Source organism: Emydura macquarii, unplaced genomic scaffold, assembly GCF_026122565.2.
Source record: "Emydura macquarii macquarii isolate MOO-44397 ecotype Brisbane River unplaced genomic scaffold, CSIRO-AGI_Emac_v2 contig_719, whole genome shotgun sequence".
Lineage (NCBI taxonomy): Eukaryota > Metazoa > Chordata > Testudines > Chelidae > Emydura > Emydura macquarii.
This window is the reverse complement of record NW_027130856.1, coordinates 3,531,137-3,552,929: the sequence shown is the minus strand read 5'-3', so window position 1 is coordinate 3,552,929 and position 21,793 is coordinate 3,531,137. Positions and strand designations below refer to the sequence as shown.

Here is a 21,793-nt window from a genome sequence, read left to right as displayed (position 1 = left end):
GTGTGTGTGTGTGTGTGTGTGTGTGTGTGTGTGTGTGTGTGTGTGTGTGTGTGTGTGTGTGTGTGTGTGTGTGTGTGTGTGTGAGAGAGAGAGAACGAACCCTAATTGCTGCACAATTATTTTTTGTGCCTTAATTTCCTAGGGTTGGTTTTTTTAAAAATTGTTTAAATTGGTTTTAGCAGTTTGATGAGAAAGGCAGTTCTGTTTGGGGGGGGGGGGGGGGGGTAGAAATGCAGCTACTGCTGGATAAAACTTATCTGCCCGTAGCTCCATGTGAGTGAAACCTTTTCCATTGTAGGAATAAATTGGATAAAAAAGTATAGATCCTGATGGAGAAAATTTTAAGTCAGACTTCAGTGCACCTATTCCCTATAAATCAGGTTTTGGATAAAGAGCATGTAAACTTTCAGTAACAACTAAAAATGCTCCTAAATCCTATTAAAAAAAAAAAAAAAAAAAGCCAAGCTCCACTGCCCCAGATACTTCCCTTCTCTTCCAATATTTGTGAATAGACATATTTTAAATAAGAAATCTGTCAGCAAAGAAAATTTGCAGCCAGTGCCCAGTTTCAAATAATTTCTGTTAAAAAATGTTGTGATGAGAAACCAGATAAAAATTACCTAGAAAATTTAAAGTGCATAAGAATTGAAATTTCACACTGATTGGCTATATGCTTGTAGAGAAAAACAGGAACATATGCCCCATTTTTAGAACACAACCCTAACGATGGAGTCACTATCAGGTATCTCCTTAATAAAGAGGAAAACTAACAATTCATTAATTTTCTGGATTCAGTGGTTTATAAGCATTCAAATTATTTTCTAACAAAATATGCATAATATGTAGTTTACTAGTATTTTTTTGGGATATCTGTTTTAGGATTTGTAGTGCGAACAAAACACAATCCTTTTTTTCTTGCCCGGTTCTTGACATTTTCAGATGCATTTTAAAGTCATTTTACCCTCGGAATGAGACATTTCTTTTGTAAACAGAATGTGAAAATAATGTTTTGTTTTTATTTCTAACTGATCACTGAGGCTTATTGTTTAATTCTGTCTCTGAGTTTTTACAGTTATACAGTAAAATATCCTACTAAATTTGATTTCTTCCTGCCTAAATTCCATTACATCTAATTTTGGTATTTTCAAGATGTCTGGAAGGGCCTCAAATACCTACCTATGGTATGAAACCATGAAAATAAAACATTTCATAGATATTTATATTCCAACAGACTGCAAAGCATTATTATACACACCAGAATCTACACTCTAACCCAGGACTACCTATATTTTGACCCCCACAACCTTCATTTTGAGTACAGAAGGACTGACTAACTTTGAAAACAGTTCACGTTGAAAAGAGGAAAAGAGTGTTTTCAATCACTGTGGTATCTTCCTAAAATAATGGTAAAATAAGATAAAATATAAGGAAGATAAAATAAGGAGGGAAAACCTATTAGATCAGTGTTTCTCAATGTCCGGTCCATGGACCGGCACCGGTCCCTGAGATCTCCCTGACACAGTATAAGAAGCAGGTCCCTGGTATCAAAAAGATTGAGAAACACTGTGTTAGATCATATAAAAATGCAGGTCCGTTCTCTATTATACAGTACATTTGTCCAATCTCATTTTAAATAACTGAAAAATTATGCTTCCCCAAATTTCCTCGAGAGACTATTACTCAGCCCAACATATCACAAAATCAGGGCATTTTTCTAATGTTTAGTTTAAATTAGTGGGTCTGCTGGATCACATGGGTAAAGGAACCAATTAAGGATGTTTCTAAAAAACGAAATTATTTATTTGCGTCAGTCATCACCACAGGGAGATAACTGCTCTTTTCTGGTAATAAAATTGAGGTACCATCAGAGATAAAGGTGTCAGAAGAAGAAATGCATCCAAGAGATTTGATGGAGCTTAAGTATGAAGTGCTGAAGTAGGATGGATTGATTTAAAATAAAGCAATTTAAATCACTGATTTTAATCATGATTTAAATTTGCAAGCAAGAAACCTTGATTTAAATAATTTATTTTAATGTTGTTGTGCATTTGTATTTTTTAATTCTTTAGATAAAGAAAGATTGATTTTTTTTTATTGGCTTTTTAACCATTAAATCATGTTGGTTTACAGCTAAATACAGCTTTTACACTAAATTTAATGCTTCTTTTTGGTAACCCAGAGGGTAAACTCTACCTGTACATATTGATTTAAGCAAATATGAAGCATAACTTGCATTTATTCAGATTCTTAATTTTACATTCTTTGTAATTATGTTAGAAAGTACATTTCTTATTCACTAGATTGATTTTTTTTTTTTTTTTTACTTGTGATTTGTTTCAAGCTCTATTTGCACAAACAGCATTTAAATTTTTGTTATTAGTTAAATAAAGCTACTTTAAATGAGCTGGATACATAAGAAAAAAGTGAATAATCAAAATATATCTTGCATTTAAAATTAACCTATTTATTAAACAAAGGAAATATGATTAGTAATTAGTGAATTGATCTGATTGTCTGGTCACCATGTCTTTCAAGTTTTTAGAACTAGTAGATCTCATAGAATCAGAGGACTGGAAGGGACCTTGTGAGGTCATCTAGTCCAGTCCCCTGCACTTATGGCAGGACCAGGCATTATCTTGACCATCTGTGACAGGTGTTTGTCTAACCGGCTCTTAAACATCTCCAATGATGGAGATTCCACAACCTCCCTAGGCAATTTATTCCAGTGCTTAACTATCCTGACAGTTAGGAAGCTTTTCCTAATGTCCAGTCTAAACCACCCTTGCTGCAATTCAAGCCCATTACTTCTTGTCCTATCCTCAGAGATTAAGGAGAACAATTTTTCTCCCTCTTCCTTGTAACATCCTTTTATATACTTGAAAACTGTTATGTCCCCCCTCAGTCTTCTCCTCTCCAGACTAAACAAACCCAGTTTTTTCAATCTTCCCTCATAGGTCATGTTTTCTAGACCTTTAATCATTTTTGTTGCTCTTCTCTGGACTTTCTTTAATTTGCCCACATCTTCCCTGAAATGTGGCATCCAGGACTGGACAGAGTAGTCCAGCTGAGGCCTAATCACTGCAGAGTAGAGCAAAAGATTTACTTCCCATATCTTGCTTACAACACTTCTAATACATCCCCAAATGATGTTTGCTTTCTTTGCAACAGTGTTACGCTGTTGACTCATATTTAGTTTGTGATCCACTATGACCCCCAGATCCCTTTCTGCTGTACTCCTTCCTAGACATTCATTTCCCATTTTGTATGTGTGCAACTGATTGTTCCTTCCTAAGTAGACAATGCTTAGCATTGTCCTTATTGAATTTCATCCTGTTTACTTCAGACCATTTTTCCAGTTTGTCCAGATTATTTTGAATTTTAATCCTATTCTCGAAAGCATTTGCAACCCAATCCAATTTGGTACTGTCCACAAACATTATAAGGATACTTTCTGTACCATAATCTAAATAATTTGAGAGATATTGAACAGAATCGCACATCCACTCACACCTAATTTTTATTATAGATTGAAAGAGGAAAACAAGTCTTCCTACTTTTTCAAGTCCCAACTGGTTCTTAACTTCAGTTATAATTATCCATCACAGAGACAAAAATGCCTGACCAAAATCCTTCAGCAACCATAGATGCATTGCACAATATAGCAATTACTTAAAATTAATAATATACATTATATTTATCTGCAGTGATGTTTTGCTGAAGACAAGTGTAAGTCACGCACCCAAATAAATGAGTCATCCGAAGTATTTGACATGTGCATTGAATCGCACCCTAGCAAAGCGTACTAAGGCCTTAGTCTAATAAAACTTTGATAGTAGGTATTGTACGATCACTAGGACGAATTGTCACCAAAACGGGTATGTGTTGCTAGTGCACTCAGTCTGGTGAACTGTAGCCACACAGCTTATGCCATTGGACTTGAAGGCCCTTCTGCAGTTCTGGTGAGGAACTGTGGGGAAAAAAGTCTGCCGCACACTCACTTTTGGCCCACACTTACATATATACAGTAGATGCGCAGTCAGAACTTATCACAGACACATGCACACAAATCAATTCTTATTTTAACACATATCATGTTTTGTATTCTTCATATTATAATATTCCATTACCATGCCGAGTAAGAGAAGGTTAATCTTAGGTTTGGGTTTTCAGAAGTTGCCTGTGATTTTGCACCTTCACGGAATTATGGAAACAAATATTTACAGTGGCATTTTATAGCACTTAGGTGTTCAAGCAATACATTGCATCCACAATTCAGCTGTTCAGCTGTTGGGTGCAGAAAAGCAGGAACAAAATGGGCCTTATCTTTGTGTACAGGTTGTGCATTTTAGGCATGCTGTTTCTGATTTGTATGTTGTATTGAACGGAACTAGTTGAATAAACTGAAATGAAGAAAATATTCTCTCTGCACCTGTAGAAGAGGATACTGCTGTCAAAAGCTTGTTTAACATTTCAATAAACTCTGATTCCAGGTGCTTAGGCAGTGACTTCTACCAGCTCAACGGTTTGATTTTCTTTAAAACCTGGTGGCACACATGTAATACTTAATATTTTTTAAATTAATTTAAATGATTTTAATAAATTATAGTAAGTTTAGGTATTAACATAGGTTGACATAATACATTATTTTTAAAAGGTTTATTAAAAAAAAAAACCAACCCTCTATTAGATTTAAATTTTAAAAATCCAATTTTAATCTTTAAAAAAGTCATCTACTTTTATCCACTGTGGGCTGAATTGCTATTAAAAAAATTGCAATTTCTCATTAAAAACAGCTACTATACCAGAATATTGGCGGGTAGTATATATTGTCCATATATTTAGAAAAAGACTTCAGGAGGGGATTTAGAGAATTATAGATTAATAAGTCTTACATCTATACCTAGTAAATTTGTTGAAACAATTAAACAGAAAAATAAAACATCTGGAAGATCATATGATAGGATCTAAACAGTGCAGTTTCTGCAAAGAAAAGTCATGACTCATGAATCTGTTAGAATTCCCTGAAAGTGTCAATAATATAATAAAGGAGAACCAACTAACACAATTTATTTATACTTTAGAAAAGTCTTGGACAAGATCTCTAACTAAAAGCAACTAAATAAATGAAGCTGTCCTTGCATGAGAGGCAAAGTGTTGTCATGGATCAAAACGTGATTAAGAGACAAGAAACAAAGAGTAAGGAATAAATCAGTTTTCATCATGACAAAAGGTTAACAGCAGGATACTTCCAGGTTCCATACTACGTGCAGTGTTTAATATATTTATTAACAATCTGACAGAGGGGGTGAGCAGTGAGGTAGCAAAATTTTGCAGATGACAATGTTGATTAGGTTAGTAAAGTTCAGAGAAGAGTGTGAAGAACTTCAGGGGGAACTAGCCAGGCAAAATGAATGGGCATCACAATGGCAGATGAAGTTCGGTGTTGATAAATGCAAAGTAATGCACATTGAAGGGAAAAATGTGTACTAATTATGGCTTGTCTATGTGAACATTTAGTTTGCTGCGGGCTAGAGTGTGAGTCTGTCCCTTACTAGCCTGCCTCACACTAACTGCCCATGTGGACCCTGCTGACTTGCACTAATGGTTAGTGTGCTTTGATCTACTGCTTTTTCAAAGCAGGGTAGATCAGAGCACACTGAGGAATTGCTTAATGTGCACCAGCAGGGTCCCCAAAGACAGTTAGTGGGCAGGAGGCTAGTGAGGGGCAGATTCACACCCTAGCTTGCTGCAAACTGAATGTTCATGTAGGCAAGCCCTCATACTCCTTCTAGGGTTCTAACTTCACTGTATCAAATCAGGAAAGAGATCTAGGCATCATTGTGGACAGCTCAGTAAAGACCTCTGCTCAATGTATAGCAGTTGTCAAAAAAGCAAGCAGTGTGTTAGGATGTGTAAAAAAATGGGATGAAGAATAAAATAAAAAATATTATATAACTCATAAGTCTGCTCTCATCTGAATACTGCCTGCAATACTGATCATATGGTTATAGGGTATATTCCAATCTTGAATACTTTTTTTGGCAGGAGGGGAGAAGGGTTGTAATTGTTTTTGAACCTCTTTTCAAGGTTCTGGGAGCAAAAGTATTTACTTCAATTGAGAGTTGGGGGGGGGGGGGGAAATTTGAAAAGAAACTGTCCACAGTGTGGAAACTTCCTAGTATAATGTCCAGTCTGCATATGTGACAAGTACAATCATATCTTGTTTAGCCAGGTCATAACACTCACCTAATGTATTTGATAAGATCAACAAAGGCAAGTCCACACAGTCATCACAATAATGTCTGAATCACATTTGCATATCCATACTTACCATGCTGCCCAACTATGTTTTGTATATAAGTAGCTCACCTACTTGCATTTTATTTTTCAGACAAATTTCAACTTGCTCCTATGGGCTGTACTACTAAGTTGCTCGATATGGCATGGATTTGCCCAATCAGGTACATCTAAATGTTATAAAAATCTTGACTTCAGCAGTAGATTAATTTTAAGTAAAGTTGAACGGTATATTTTTACCATGGTTTCATTTAATATAAATAGCACACTTTTGCCTTGAAGTACTTCATTGTAACTGTCAGAGAAGCAGTAATAATAATAAAACGGTAGCGCTCATATTTTGCTTTTCTTTGGTTGCCTGTTTGAACTGGATTGACATTGATTTACATGGCTGATAGTGCGACATTTATTTAAAATGGTGTGTGATTACCAGCATATTTTAAAATGAAATGATTTATTTATGTTCCTTGATAGGTGGAAGTGATTGTATAAAAGCTAATGCAAAATCATGTGGGGAATGTATACAAGCAGGACCAAACTGTGGCTGGTGCAAAGAGACAGTGAGTATATTCGTGAAATGCTTTCTGTGGTGTTTGTCTTAGGTATTTTAGTACACTAAAAATGATCTATTCTTACCTATTTTAGGGTTTTCTGTAGTAGCCATTTATTTCAGTGTCTACAATGTCTAAATTCAAGTATTTTATGCTAAATTACTGGATGAAACCTGGATTGATTAGGTCTGCCCATCAAAAAGTGCCAGAGATTTTGACCTCTCTCTTATTGCCAAATGTTAAGGGGACATAGACCCTAGGAGATCTGTCTCATAGTTATTTAAAATCATTCCAGCATGGAGTCTGTCTGGATGTGTTTAATTATATTCTCCCAGTGACATTCGAGCATTGGTAATTTTAGATACAGACAAAGTTGGAGAGTGGAGTTGGGAGAGAGAGATTTGAGGGGTTTAGATACATTTTAAGCCTGAAATGGTCAGATTTCAGTATTTGATTCTTAGCGTGGATTGGTGTTAGTTTTATTTCATACTAAAAATAAGAGAATGCAAGGTTATATAATTAAGCACTCAGATCAGGAAGTGCAAAATTTAAGACTGAACGTAAGGGTTTGAACTTATGTATCAAATAACATAATATAATATCATACAATTTATTCTAGTCTTAGCCTCACATGTTGAACTGTTTATTCCAACTAAAAAAAAAAACCACTTTGAGCAGAGACCAGGTATGGAAAATTTCAACCTTGTTTAAAAAAACTATAAAAAACTGAATAGGAATTTTAAGGGGTAGTGTTTTAAATCCTTAACTAGTATGGTTGCTGCCAAATGCAAGTTCTAAGGTAAGTTTCCTGATTTTTAGTAATAAGACTTTATACATAATAAGATAGTAAACCTTACCTATTAACTATTCTCTTTCCCCCACCCCCCAATAGACACATACACCTAGGCCTGGTCTACACTTACCTTAAAATTCAGCGGCAGTAGACGGGAGTTACACAAGCTACACAACTTCCACGACTACACAAGCTATAAGCTACACAACTTCCACACAACTTTGCTGTGCTGCGCCACTTGAGGGGGTGGTTTTAACAAGTCAACTTCTGGATCCGTTGAGCATAGATCCAGATAGATCAGTCTGATGGCGGTGAATTTGTCGCTGTTAGTGAAGACATACCCCTAGTAAATATTGGAATATATTTAGTATATCTAGTCAACTTCAACTTCATCTTCTAGGTTGCAGATTTATGTAGCTCCTGGCCAGTTCCACATCAGTAAATATGTCTGACACATTTTAGGAACTATACATAAAAAAAACCCTTCAATTTTTGCTTATGCATTGAAAAAACTTCCTATCTCTTGCAATGATTAAAAATGCCTCATACTAGAAGTCACATGAGATCGTTTATTCATACTGTATTTACAGGTCAAAATGCTTTTGTGGATTGTTTGATGGTATCTTTTTTCAAGACAAGTTTTCCAAGAACTTTAGTTCAGAAGTACATTCCTCACTCTTCCTCCTTCTAACTGAACTTTTCACAAATGTTTCAGGAGTTGTATACATTTCTCCTGCCTCATCAGAGCACTAAAGAGAGAAAGTAGGTGAGGTAAATAAATATCTTTTATTGGACCAACTTCTGTTGGTGAAATAGATAAACTTTTGAGTTACACAGAGCTCTTCTTCAGGTTATTAGAGCACTGTAATTCCATTATGGTCAATCCAAATACTGTGATGTACTATTTAATTACAACAGTTCCAAAAAAAGCAGAACTACAATTCTGTTGCCGCACATAGCGTTCAATTTGTTGCAGGCTAGTTAAGAAAAAAGCAAATTTTCCCATCTGGTGGTGGTGGTTTTGGAGCATCTCAATAGAGTAGCTAACTGAATAGTGATTTCATGTTTCTGTTGGAAGAGTTACTTTGAACACTTTTTTTAATCTTGCTTCAGTTGCACAGATTGACTTTAGTAATGTTAACCATAACCTGCTGCACTGGTTACATTTTTCACTGTAGTCATTACTAAATTTAGTAAAACAATATATTTCAGAGTTTTATATTTTACGATTTAAAATACACTTTTAAAAAATTGCCATTTTCTCTAGAGGTTCTTGGTGCATAAAAATAATGGGGTAAATACCAAAAGTAGCATTGTGTGCTCAAGCATGTGTTACAGATTGTAAATTACTGAGAGTTTGATGTTGTTTTTCCTCATATCTTCTAGAACTTTTTACAAGAAGGAGAGCCCACTTCTGCCCGATGTGATGACTTGACAGCACTGAAGAGTAAGGGCTGCTCTTCAGATGAAATAGAAAATCCTAGAGGTACTAAAGAAGTCCTCAAAAATAAAGAGGTAACAAATCGTAGCAAAGGTACTGCAGAAAAGCTCAAACCAGAGGACATTACTCAGATCCAGCCACAGCAATTAGTATTGAAGCTGCGAACAGGTAAGGAGATATTAATTCTGATCTTCATATACTTTAGGCTTTCATTGTTATCTATGAATTTGATATTTTGAATTATTCTTATAACTTGCTGCAAAAATGATGGCTACTAGGGAGCACAGATCTGATGAACAGCAGTCCCATCCATGTAACGACCCAGATGAATGAGAATAAAAGGTTAGGTAGATGGGTGTAATGTACACAGAAAATTTATCTTGAGATAAAAACACTAGATAACAAAAAACATGTAGGGGGCTTGGATTGATAAATGTATTCCTACGAAAAGACTAGTTTGCAGGTAAGAAGAAATTGTCCCATTTTCTAGTGCTTTGGACCTGTCATCCTGAAATGTGAAATTCTGGAAAATAGAGTAGTAGATTAGTTTAAAAAAAAAGAAAAATGGAAGGGCAGAGGAAAAAGTTATGAGAGCGCTGCTGTCTGCCAAAGCATTCTGTGCCCGAAAGCTGCACTAGTTGAGAACTGAAGGCTATACTTTTAAAAGTTTGATAACTATGGGAGCAGAAAATCAGCAGCCAGATTTGTAGATTTCCATATAAGATACCTTGTTCTAGGAGGCCAAAAATGTGGATACATAACCTAGATGAATGAGCACAAACCACAAGATAGTTGTGTAGCCATTTTCATCCATAAAATAGAGGACTTGGCTCCTTTTTGAACAGGAAATTAATTAGAGCTTTTATGAAATAAAATTGTAATAGTCCTCCAGAGAGCTAGAGATCTGGTAGACTCAAGGAAAAGTCTTGCCATCTTTAGAATAAAATGGAGAATTGATTTAGGGATCAGCTCATCCAAGAACTACTTTATCTGGGTAGAACTAAAGTTAGGATTCTAATTGAAACAGTTGCAAACTAACAAACTCTGCAAGACAAAGTAATGGCCACCAAAATGAGACTTTTAAGAGTTAGATGGAGGAAAGAAGCTTTGTGTGGGGTTTGAAAGGTGGCTTCATGGGGGTTTGCAAAACTAAAGTGATTTACCTTTGGAGGTGGCACTTAGGCTTGAAGCTTCACATTGGCAATAACTTTCAGAAAGTATGAAGGGACACAGTCAGTGTGTCTGTCTGTCTTATATGAGTTTCAGAGCCTCAAAGGCAGGGCCTTGGTCTGTAGGTAATTTAAAAAAGTCAAGAAGAAACTAGAACAGATTTGTATGGCTCATGAAGGGGAAATCTATTCGGCACTGATGAGGCCACATTTGAAATACAGTGTCCAGTTTTGGGCCCCCCACTACAGAAAGGATGTGGACAAATTGGAAAGAGTCCAGCGGAGGGCAACAAAAATGATTAGGGGGCTGGAGCACATGACTTATGAGGAGAGGCTGAGGGAAGTAGGCTTGTTTAGTCTGCAGAAGAGAAGAATGAGGGGGGGGATTTGATAGCAGCCTTTAACTACCTATAAGGGGGTTCCAAAGAGGATGGAGCTAGGCTGTTCTCAGTGGTGGCAGATGACAGAACAAGGCACAATGGACTCAAGGTGCAGTGGGGGCCATCTAGGTTGGATATTAGGAAAAACTTTTTCACTATGAGGTTGGTGAAGCACTTGAATGGTTTACCTAGGGAGGTGGTGGAATCTCCGTCCTTAGAGGTTTTTAAGGGGCGACTTGACAAAGCCCTGGCTGGGGTGATTTAGTTGGGGTTGGTCCTGCTTTGAGCAGGGGATTGGACTAGATGACCTCCTGATGTCCCTTCCAACCCTAATCTTTGATTCCATGAACTAGATTTACTACTTAACACCAGTAGTAAAAGGTTTTCCAAATCCTTCTGTAGCATCTTAGGGTAGAATCTTTTCAAGACTTTGGAATATCCTTAAGGTTCTGAGCATAGCGCTAAGTTCCAAATGTCAGTTTCTTCACCTCCAAGCAGAAACCTTCACGTTGGCAGGTGTAGAGGATCTCCTGTTGTGGTCGGTGCTACTGGCTGTCCCTCGTTGTCAATCACCGGCGGAGGACACACCTCCCAGCACCTATGCCCTGCAGGGAGTCCAAAATAAAGGGGCCGCCTCCGGCCCTTAGTAGGGTGAGCCTTGGTTTCAGGTCCCGCCCCTTAGGATAATTGTCTCTAGCCCTTTAATAGGGTGAGCACGCAGTTCAGGGTGGGCAGGCCAGCAAAGGGGAATAGTCTCAAGCCCTGCGTAGGGTGAGTAGGCAGTTCTGAAGCCCTGGCCCTTAGGCAGGGCGGGTGTCACCACAGACACAGACTCCAGCCCTCACTGGGTGAGCAAACAGTCTATGGCCCCGCCCTCAGCAGGGACCAGTAGGCAGCGGGAAACAGCCTTCAGCCCCCAGTGGGGCACAGAAATAGTCTCAGGCCTAGCCCTCCGGCAGGGCAGGCGGGCAGTGGGGGAAGCAGTCTCTAGCCCTCAGCAGGGCAAGTAGCTAGTTCCAAAGTCCCGGCTCTAAGGCAGGGCGGGAGAGGCAGAAGGGAATGGGCTCTGGCCCTCTGGGCGATCACCCTAGGTCAGGGTAGGAAGAAGGGAGGAGCGACACAGGCCCACCCATCTCCACTGCGTCCCAGCCCAGAGCCCTGTCAGTGATGGGGTGGCCTGTCACTAGGTCAGCCGGGCTGCAGCCGAAACACACTGACTTCGAGCAAGCACAAGCTCAGCCGGACTGTAGTCTGCTTCCTGGGCTACTTCCTCCCACCCTCTGCCTAGAGTAGCTGGTCTCCTGAGCCGTACCCTGGCTCCTTGGGGTACTCTGCCTGAGGGAAGCTCCAGAAGCCCTCGATCTTGTCACTTGATGGCAGGTCCAGGAACTGTTTGGAGTCGTCTGCGGAGGGTAGCTCAGCTCCTCTAGGTCACAGGGTCCAGGGGTCCCCTCTGGCTCACCGGGGCTTGGAAGCTCAGGTAGCTCGTCCAGGTCCTCAGGCAGTAGGCAGCGCCTCTTCCGGGTCATAAGATCTGGGGGTCTCCTCTGGCTCGTCAGGTTCAGGTAGCTCCTCCAGATCCTCAGGGCCCCCACGCCGTGGGTAGCTCCGGCAGCCTTTCCTCCGTGGAGTGGTCAGGTGCAGCCCTAGGCTCAGGCACTGGCACCAAGGGAGAGGCGTTCTTCTCCCTCAGCCGCTGGGCTCTGACTGAGCGAGCAGGCCTGGCTTTTATACTTCTAGCCCTGCCTACCTGCTTCCGGTCAGGTGGTGTATTCCCGGGTTCCAAGCCCCAAGGGGGGTTTGGCTCTCCCTCGCTGTCAATATCCGAGGGAGGCCACACCTCCCGGCTACAACAAGTTCTGGGTATACAGGGCCCTAGTGAAGCCTATCCAGATCTAAGGGGGACAAGCTGCTATCTGTAATAATCTTGGAAACCATTGTCTCCGTGGCCAGAGTTGGCAGTGGAATTCTAAGGATTAATTTCACTGTGAGGCACTCAGTCAACAATATTCTTCAGTGATTCTGCAAAAGAAGAGTCCTGGAATAAGTCTTTCATCCTTGAAGTTTTTCATTTAAAGGTGTTCTGACAGGTTAACAATCCCCCAGAGTCAATAAGGAGTCAGTTAGGGAATAAATGAGTTGTATTAGACACAAAGGAGTAACATAGATTTTTAACTAGTTACACTCATCTAAACAAACAATTAAGTATAAAATGTAGAATAATATAAAAGGATATAAAAACAATTAAGCACAAAACATATATTGATATAACAAGATATTAAACAGGCAACTAACTATAAAGACCTAAACTAATATTAAACAGACAGTAGTTCCCTGCCCAGGAATCAAACTCTGATCTCTCACGTAGCAGACAGGGACACTTACTACTATGCTACAAAGACAATTAGCTGCTTGCAGGAAACAGAAAAAGGGGGGGGGTTCACACAGACGGTAAAGGCACAGTGGCAGAAACAGTGAATTACAAGACAGAATACTTTTACACAGACACACAGAGATTTCACACAGACAGTTAAACAGACAACGTAGCTGTAAAATACAGACTGATAGTTAGCTTCTCACCATCACCACACAGACGAACACACAGACTGATTTCCACAGCATTCCACGTTTAAATCGATACGGCCGGCAAAACTCGTTTCACGCTCGGGGGGAAGGGCGAAGACGTGCGTGGGGAGGACAGACCAACTGATCAGGCTGGTTTCGATACAGCTCTCCGAGGGGGCTTGGGAAAGACCCCTCTTTATGAACTAAATGGGACATGAAGGGTTAACTGATTGGCCAAGGAACATGATATGGGCTTCGTGCCAGCACTGGATTGGCCGGGGGACCCTTGCAGTTTTCCTGGTTGCTGGGGAGTTTAGTCTCCCCTGGTCAGTTACATTCCACATATATGATGTGGGAGCCAAAGGTGTAGCCGTATCCATGGTAACGCCCTAATAAGGTCAGGTCGTGGGTTCACTGTTAGCCCGAATGGATGGGGAAATGCGAGGGGGGGCCATGTGCAGGAATTTTGTGCAGCAACAAAAGGGAATCTATCTTTGTTGGATTTGGTTTTTTTTAATTTGTTACATGTTATATAAGCTCACCCAATGTCTTAAGACTCTGTAATAAGTAATCACAACAGGGTGAGATAAGGAAGAAAGATAAACTAACTCTTAATTTCCTTTAATGTTTTTTTACCTCCTTAATTTTACATATGCATAGTCTTATGTGTTTGTGTGTTTTAGTGGTATAAAAAAAAGAAAAAAAGTTACCTTAAAAGCTGTGCAACTTTTCTTGCAGGAATAGTATTTGTTGAAATTAATATATAGGCCAAGATTTAAAAAGTGACTAGTGATTTTTGGTGTCACAGATTTTTACCCAACTTAAAGAAAACCCACAGGGACCTAATTTCAGAGTTGGCCTTCAGACCTCTGTGAAAATCAGGCTTCTTTAAGATGTTTCAAGTGAGAAATGCAAAATTTGTTAGTCATATCTGAAAATCCTGGACACATTAATTTGCAGTTAATCATTTCCAGTAATAGAAATAACCTATTCATGGTTGGTGTGAACTTTTTTTTAGGATATTGGGGAAAGACCTTTGATAAAGAATGTATTTTTCTTGTCAGTTCGGTTACTGTGCATTTTTTAACAAATGGAGTTTCCTTTTTTGGTTTAGGGGAAGCACAGACCTTTTCATTAACCTTTAAGAGAGCTGAAGATTACCCCATTGATCTTTATTACCTTATGGATCTCTCTTACTCCATGAAGGATGATTTAGAGAATGTGAAGAGTCTTGGAACTGCTCTAATGACAGAAATGGAGAAAATAACATCAGATTTTCGAATTGGTAAAAAAAAGGTTCATTATTTATGGGTGTGGGAAAAGGGAAAATTCCCATTTGCAGATTTTAAAAAAATTAAAGTTTAATTTACTGATATGTTCTTTGATTGTTTGAAAAATAGTAAAAGAAAATTGAGCAATATTCATATTATTGCTATTCTTCTCATAAAGTACAGTTTAGAAACTGTTGCAGAAGAAACACAAGAATACTTGGAATGTTGATGGGGAAAATTGAAATTTTTAAGGTCAGAACAAACTACAGTGAAATGTGCATTTACTCTATCATGATTATGTATAATAGAATTACACTCTAACTGAGGGGTTTTGTTGTTCTGTCTTAGGCTTTGGCTCCTTTGTGGAGAAAACAGTGATGCCTTATATAAGTACCACACCAGCCAAACTCAGGAACCCTTGTACAGGTGACCAAAACTGTACAAGTCCGTTTAGTTACAAAAACGTGCTAAACCTTACCAGTGAGGGAAAGCTGTTTAATGAACTTGTAGGTAAACAACACATTTCTGGCAATTTGGATTCTCCCGAAGGTGGATTTGATGCAATAATGCAAGTTGCAGTTTGTGGAGTAAGTGTATATCAATTTTCTTTACTACTATATTAGATCAACCTATTTAAGTGCCACGTGAATGTCTTACTGTAGCTGACCTGAAGTTGAATAACAAAACTACATTTCACTTTACCACCCAAGACTGAGAAACTTATCCTTAGGCCAGCAGGTGGCGCAAACGGAATTGGAAGCATGCACTTATATTATACAGTATGTACATTCCACTCCCTGAAGGCCCGTATTGGGAAATTTGAAATTATGAATATGAGCCCTATTTGGAGGGGAGCACGGTCCAAGAACATTCTCTTCCCAGAAGTTTCTGTAAAAGAAGAGTGAGAATGATGAATCCTTTGCTACTTTGAGGCACATGGATTTTTTTTAACAAGACCAAACAAATGTTCTCAAATGACTTAAATCTCATGTATCCCTCATAATTTTCTTTTAAAATACATGCAAAACAATTCTGTGTGTTGCACTTTTTTTACAAGCTACATATACTGAGTAGATGGAACTTAACTCTTCTCTTTTTTAGTTTTGCTCCTTTTTGGAGGGCTTGTGTGGACCAATGGATTCAGAGTTCAAAACATTGTTCACATAGGAGCTTGCAAAATGCTTGCTCACAAAACTTCCTTGGTCCCTCAGTAGTTTGTTCTGGTTCGAGTTTGGCCAGGGCACAACTTTCTACACTTTTTCTACGTTTTTCACCTTTTTTTCTCTATATTATTCTTATTTAACTAACTACAGCCTTAATGCTCCAGTAGAGACAACAAAAGAAAAGTGACATCTTCAGTGTCTAATAACCTTCTCTTCCTTTCAGTTCATCACACCCACAAAAAATAGGAAAGACCTGTTAGTAATAGAAATATCCCAGAAACCTTTACTTAGAAGATAATATAATATATCATGTCGCTAGCATTCTGGACATAGGAATGTGGAGATGTCACACAATATTTCTCATTTAAAACACTTTTAAAAACACAGAGAAAAAAACATGCACTACAATTCATTTCAGTAGTGGAACTCCATCACTTATTGATGTGTACAACCATCGGGCCTGCACTCGAAGCTCTAAATTAAACATAATGCTTTAATTATAATAAAATAAAATAAAGCTGAGAGACTGTAATGTGCCTCCTTCTCATTCTGTTATTTCCCAAACAATTTCACCTATGGTCATTGATGCTGGTACACACCTGCACAATGCAGAGTTCCAGAACACAAGCACGAGCTAATGCTTTGTTACAATACCATTGTATTGTTAAAGTGTTGTCAGAGTTAAGGTTGCTGTTCTTATTTGAAGGAGAAGCCAGTGCCTTATTTTAGAATTGCATCCTTAACTATGAATTTTCTGAGATTCAAGAGTGGGTTTTTTGCCTGTTTTCCTCTCTCTTAAATGAATTAGAACCCCAATCCTGTAAAAACTTCTGTAGATGGGAGGGAAAGTTTACAGGATTGGGCCCTGTATTTGTAGGCTCAGAACTTCAGCTGTGCCCAATTTCCAATGGATGGAACAGAGAGGAGAAGATATGCTTTCTGGGATCTAGTAAAAGCTTCCCTGATTATCTGTGCTGACTGTGGATCCTGTGCAGTTTAGGGCAGCCTACAGGATTCTTTAATATCCGCTAACTGATAATGGTCCCCTAGGTACATCATTAGGGGCTTTCCAGAGCACACTGTGCACTTCTACCCCAACGTGCCCCCTATGACTGGGCTACAGGATAGTGGCATAGGAACTGGTTATGTCAGTTTTATGTCTTACAGTAACTCCACAGTTGGGGTGATATAGACAGTTTCTTCACTCTCTGCGCCACTCAAGTAGCGCTTAGAGAACAGAACAGATGAGTTTAGGTCAGAAAGTGTTTTGTTGTCCTCTTATGAAAGGTGCTATACAAGTTTTGCTGTTTGTTGATACTACAGGACAGAGTTGAGCAAAATATACACATAAACTTTAAGGCTTAGTTTAGTTTTTGTGAATATGTCACAAAAATATTGCTGCCTTGCGTTTAAATCTACATGTTGCATTGCTTTAGAAAAATTAGTTTGGTTGTTTTTTGGGTTTTTTAGTTTAAAAAAAAAATTCATAAAACGTTTTCCTCCTAAGACACAAATTGGATGGAGAAATGTGACACGATTGTTGGTGTTTTCTACGGATGCTGGATTCCACTTTGCTGGAGATGGTAAACTTGGAGGAATTGTTTTACCAAATGATGGGAGGTGTCATCTGGAAAATAACGTGTACACGATGAGCCATTACTATGTAAGTCTTTATGCCTAAACCAAAATAGATTAATAAAGTTTAAGGCCAGAAAGGGATCATTAAATCATCTAGTCTGGCTGCCTTTGTATCACAGGCCATTAAATTTTACCCAGTTTCCCCATATTGAGACTAATAACTTGTGTTTGGCTAAAGCGTATCTTCCAGAAAGGCATCTAGTTGTAACTTAAAAGATCAAGAGAGATAGAGAGACTCCACTACATCTCTTGGTAGTTTGTTTCAGTAGTTAATCACAGTCATTGGTTTAAATTTTTTTTTTTTTCTCATTTCTGATTTGAATTTGTCTGGCTTCAGTTTCCAACTATTCATTCTTGTTATGCTTTTCTCCACTAGATTTAAGAGCCCTTCAGAACCTGGCATTTTCTATCTGCGAAAGCACTACTACATTGTAATCAAGTCACCTCTCAATCTTCTTTTTAATAAACTAAACAGATTGATCTCTGTATGTCTCCACTGTAAGGCATTTTCTTCAGCCTTCAAATCTTTTTGTGGTTCTTTTCTGTATGATCTCCAATTTTTCAAAATCCTTTTAAAATATGGCCACCAGAAAATACAATATTCTAGTATCTGTCTCTCAGACACTATGTATACAGATAGAATTGTCTCCCTATTCTCTACTCCCTTGTTTACACATCTAAAGCATCACACTGAGAGCTCATCTTCAGTTACTTGTTGACTATGAACCATAAATCCTTTTTAGAGTTGCTGCTTTCCAAAATATAGTCCCCCAAATCTGTAGGCATGGCCCGCGTTCCTTGTTCATAGATGTGTAACTTGCATTTGGCTATATTAAAATATATTTTGTTTGAATGGACCAATAACTGCTCTGTCCTCATCACTATTTACCATTCTTCACATGATTGCACATGTGCATTCCACTTCAGGTGTGCACTCACCCAGTGCACCAGCATCAGAGATCTTTTTCTTAGTGATACCTCTCCAGTTTATGCATGTGCTCTCTACTGCCTTGTGCTGCTCTGCAATGTTATAAAGGATGGAGCTGACCCTGACACCTCCTCCCCTCTCAGTTCCTTCTTACTGCTTGTGATTGGTGGTTGGAGTGTGTTAGCTTTCTTTTGCAAGTGTTTTCCCTTTCAGGAAAATTATTTCTACGGTATATAGTTGGTACTCATTTTTATAAAGTTATGGTTAGTTTAGTATATGTTTCATTTTTAAGTGTTTAGTAGATCTGTCAGTTCCCGCTTTTTCTGGCTAGCAACACCTGGTGGTAGGAAATATTTCATTCTCCAGGCTATAAACCTTGCACTGGCTGCAAAAAAATCCATGTCAGTGAGTGATCTTCATTTTTGGTGTTTAACATGCCTTGGAGTGAGGATCACATCCAGGACAGGTGCCAGATCTGCTGGGACTTTAAGCCCCAAACCAAAGAAGATACAGAGGTGAGGCTTCATCACTTTTTAGGGAGGCTGTACACTCTGAGTGGGCACTAAGCATGTCTAATTCTGTCAAGAGTGCTCCTACAACTCATGGGACGAGACTCAGGATGTTGTTCCCAGTACCAAATGAGACCAAACAAGCCTCCTGGAAGTTCCTTTGAAAGAAGTTCAAGAGACTCCTTTTCCAACCACCTTTGCATGCAGCCTCCTCATGACTGGATAATGAGGTGATGGTCTCCCCTCTGCAGGTTGACCACCTGGCACACCAGGACCTGCTAAAGAGGGTGACCTCCTCTTTGGACATACAGGTGGAGATGGTGTAAGATTCCTCCCATAGATTGATGGACATATTGGGGTCAGCAGGACCTTCTGTAAGTGAGGCCATACTAAAGCCCTTTGAACTGATGGCTACCGGTTCGTTGCTTCAGCTCTTAATAAATGTAGTCTTGTTAGTGGCAGTTACCATTGCGAGGAGAGTAGAAGAATTGAGAGCCCTGGTATCTGAACCATCATATACAGTCTTTTACAAGGACAAGATATGATTACACCCTCACCCAAAATTTCTCCCCAACGTAGTTTCTCACTTCCACATCAATTAGACAATAGATTTACTCAACTTTTCTTTCCTAAGCCTATGCTCATCAGGGTGAAGAGAATCTGCATACAATGGGTTTCAGGAGAGTGTTAACTTTTTTACTTCGACAGGACTAAATTGTTTAGGTCGTCCTCACAACTGTTCATGGCAGTTATGGACAGGATGAAGGGTCTTCCAATCTCATCTCAGAGAACCTCACCATGGGTGCTACGACATTGCCAATGCACCTCTGCCAAGCAAAGGGCTAGCATGCTTGATGAGATTAGAAACAGCTTCTGCATCTTTTCTAGTTCTGGCTTTTCTAGCTATACAGGACATTTGTAGAGCTGCAATTTGGTCATCAGTCCATACCTCTGCATCTCATTATGCCATATCTCAGCATTCTAGGGGCAATGCCAGGTTTGGATGTATTGTCCTTCCATTGTTGTTGAAGTAGACTCTAATCTCACCTCCAGACTGAACTGCTTTTCAATCATCTGAAGTGGAATGGACGTGTGCAGTCGCTCAAAGAAGAAAAAAATAGTTTTGTAACTGTTGTCCTTTGGGATGTGTTGCATATATACATTCCACAACCGATGCTTCTTCTCCTCTATATCGGAGTCTGTCCGGTAAGAAGGAATTGATGGGGGTTAGTGGTTCCATGCTTTATACCGTCATGCAGCAGCATAAGGCAGCAGAGGGCACATGTGCAGCTCTGGCAGGTGACACTAAGGGAAAAACCTCCAACTCTGGTGCACTGAGCATGCATACACCTTGAAGTGGAATGGACATGTGCAGCACATCTCGAAGAACAACAGTTACAGAATACGTTACTAACCTTTTTTTTATGCCAATCTTGGTCATCCCCAAATTTTATCAGAAGTGATTTTATATTTACTTCTAGATCGAAGAAAATGTTGAATAGCATCAGACTTGGTACCAATCCCTGCAGAACCCCACTAGAAATATCCCAATTTAATGATGATTCCCCATTCACAACTACTTTTTGAGATTTTTCAGCTAGCCAATTTTTATTCCATTTAATGGGTGCTCTCTTGATATTGTATAGTGCTAATTTTTAAAATCAGAATGTAGTACCTAGTCAGACCTCTTACAAAAGTTAGTTATATCTACAAAGTTATCTTTACCAGCCAAACTTGTACTCTCATCACAGAATAAAATGAGATTTGTTTGACAAGACCTGTTTTCCATAAAGCCATGTTGACTGGCATTAGTTGTATTCCTGACCTTTAATTCTCTAGTAATTGAATCCTGTATCAGCTTTTCTATTATTTTGCATGGGATTGATGTCAGGCTCACTGGCCTATCCTATCATTACCTAGGTTATCCCACTTGCCTTTTTTGAATATTAACATATTAGTACTCTTCCACTCTTGTGGAATTTCCTCACTATTCCAAGATTTATTAAAAATTAGTATCAGTGGGCCAGGGATAATGTCAGCCAACTCCTTTTAGGACATTCAGGTGCAAGTTATTCAGGGCTGCAGATATGTAGCATGTAATATGTTTAAGATAAGAATGTGGTTAACAGTTATGCTTTTGTGACTTTTTGGTAAGCAGGTAAAATAAAATATCTGTAGATATTAAGTATTGGATTGGATGAAGACAAATGGCTGTACAACGTTTGTGCAAGTACATGTTCCCAAACACATTTTATATAGATTAAAATAGAAAAGTTTTGTTTAATGCAAGACTATATTTGCTTCACAGTTTGTTTAATCTTTAAATGGATAAAACACCATACAAGTGTAATGGGTTTTGATTAAAAAGTATTAGAAACACTAAAGGAGATGATATGTTTATATTTTGTATTATAGTCTTGTCTAAAATGTACTTTTTACCATACTCACCTGCTGGAAGACATAGTTCTGCCTTGAAGGGCTTGGTGGGTTTTTTGGGGGAGTTGTTTTTAAAAAAGCTTGCCCTTTAACTTCTAAGCTATTGTTGTCTGGTTGGAAGCCTATTCCATATGTGTTTCAAAAAGCAATTTAATATTATGTAAGGTTAAAGAACTCAGACAGATTTTTCTGTATGTGCTAAATGTGAATTAAGTTTCATGTCTAATTTTACAGGATTATCCTTCTATTGCTCACCTGGTACAGAAGCTTAGTGAGAACAACATTCAGACAATTTTTGCTGTTACTGAGGAGTTTCAGGCAGTTTACAAGGTAAAAAGAAGTGAGATAAGATTCTGTTGCTCATATTTTTCCGGACAGTTGAGAGACTGATTCTAGTGATCCAGTATGCAATCATCAGAACTAATCTGATTTGAAATGAAAATGTGTATGAAAACAGGAGGTGACCATGAAAATGATTTTTGCCATTCCTGTTAATTACTAGGCACTTTCTTCTTGAGCAGTTGCCTATCCCAATATCAAAAATACCCAGTCTGCTTTTATTTTGCAAGCAGAAAGTGATTTAATCTTTCTTACTTTTAGGTTAGAAATAACAGTGCAGGACTTACTTTTTTAAGGGTGAAGTGGATGTGCT

General features: G+C 38.7%; 1 protein-coding gene across 2 annotated transcripts in view; it reads left to right on the top strand.

Moving 5' to 3' along the window:
* The window catches only part of ITGB1 (integrin subunit beta 1), an 82,617-nt gene that overhangs the window by 26,061 nt on the left and 34,763 nt on the right, over positions 1-21,793 (top strand). For both annotated transcript variants that reach the window (XM_067542615.1, XM_067542616.1), the window contains exons 2-8: positions 6,392-6,461; positions 6,772-6,857; positions 9,028-9,250; positions 14,311-14,481; positions 14,816-15,054; positions 17,138-17,293; positions 21,376-21,471. In XM_067542615.1, coding sequence (XP_067398716.1) covers positions 6,392-6,461; positions 6,772-6,857; positions 9,028-9,250; positions 14,311-14,481; positions 14,816-15,054; positions 17,138-17,293; positions 21,376-21,471 — 1,041 coding nt within the window. The remainder of the gene's footprint in view (positions 1-6,391; positions 6,462-6,771; positions 6,858-9,027; positions 9,251-14,310; positions 14,482-14,815; positions 15,055-17,137; positions 17,294-21,375; positions 21,472-21,793) is intronic.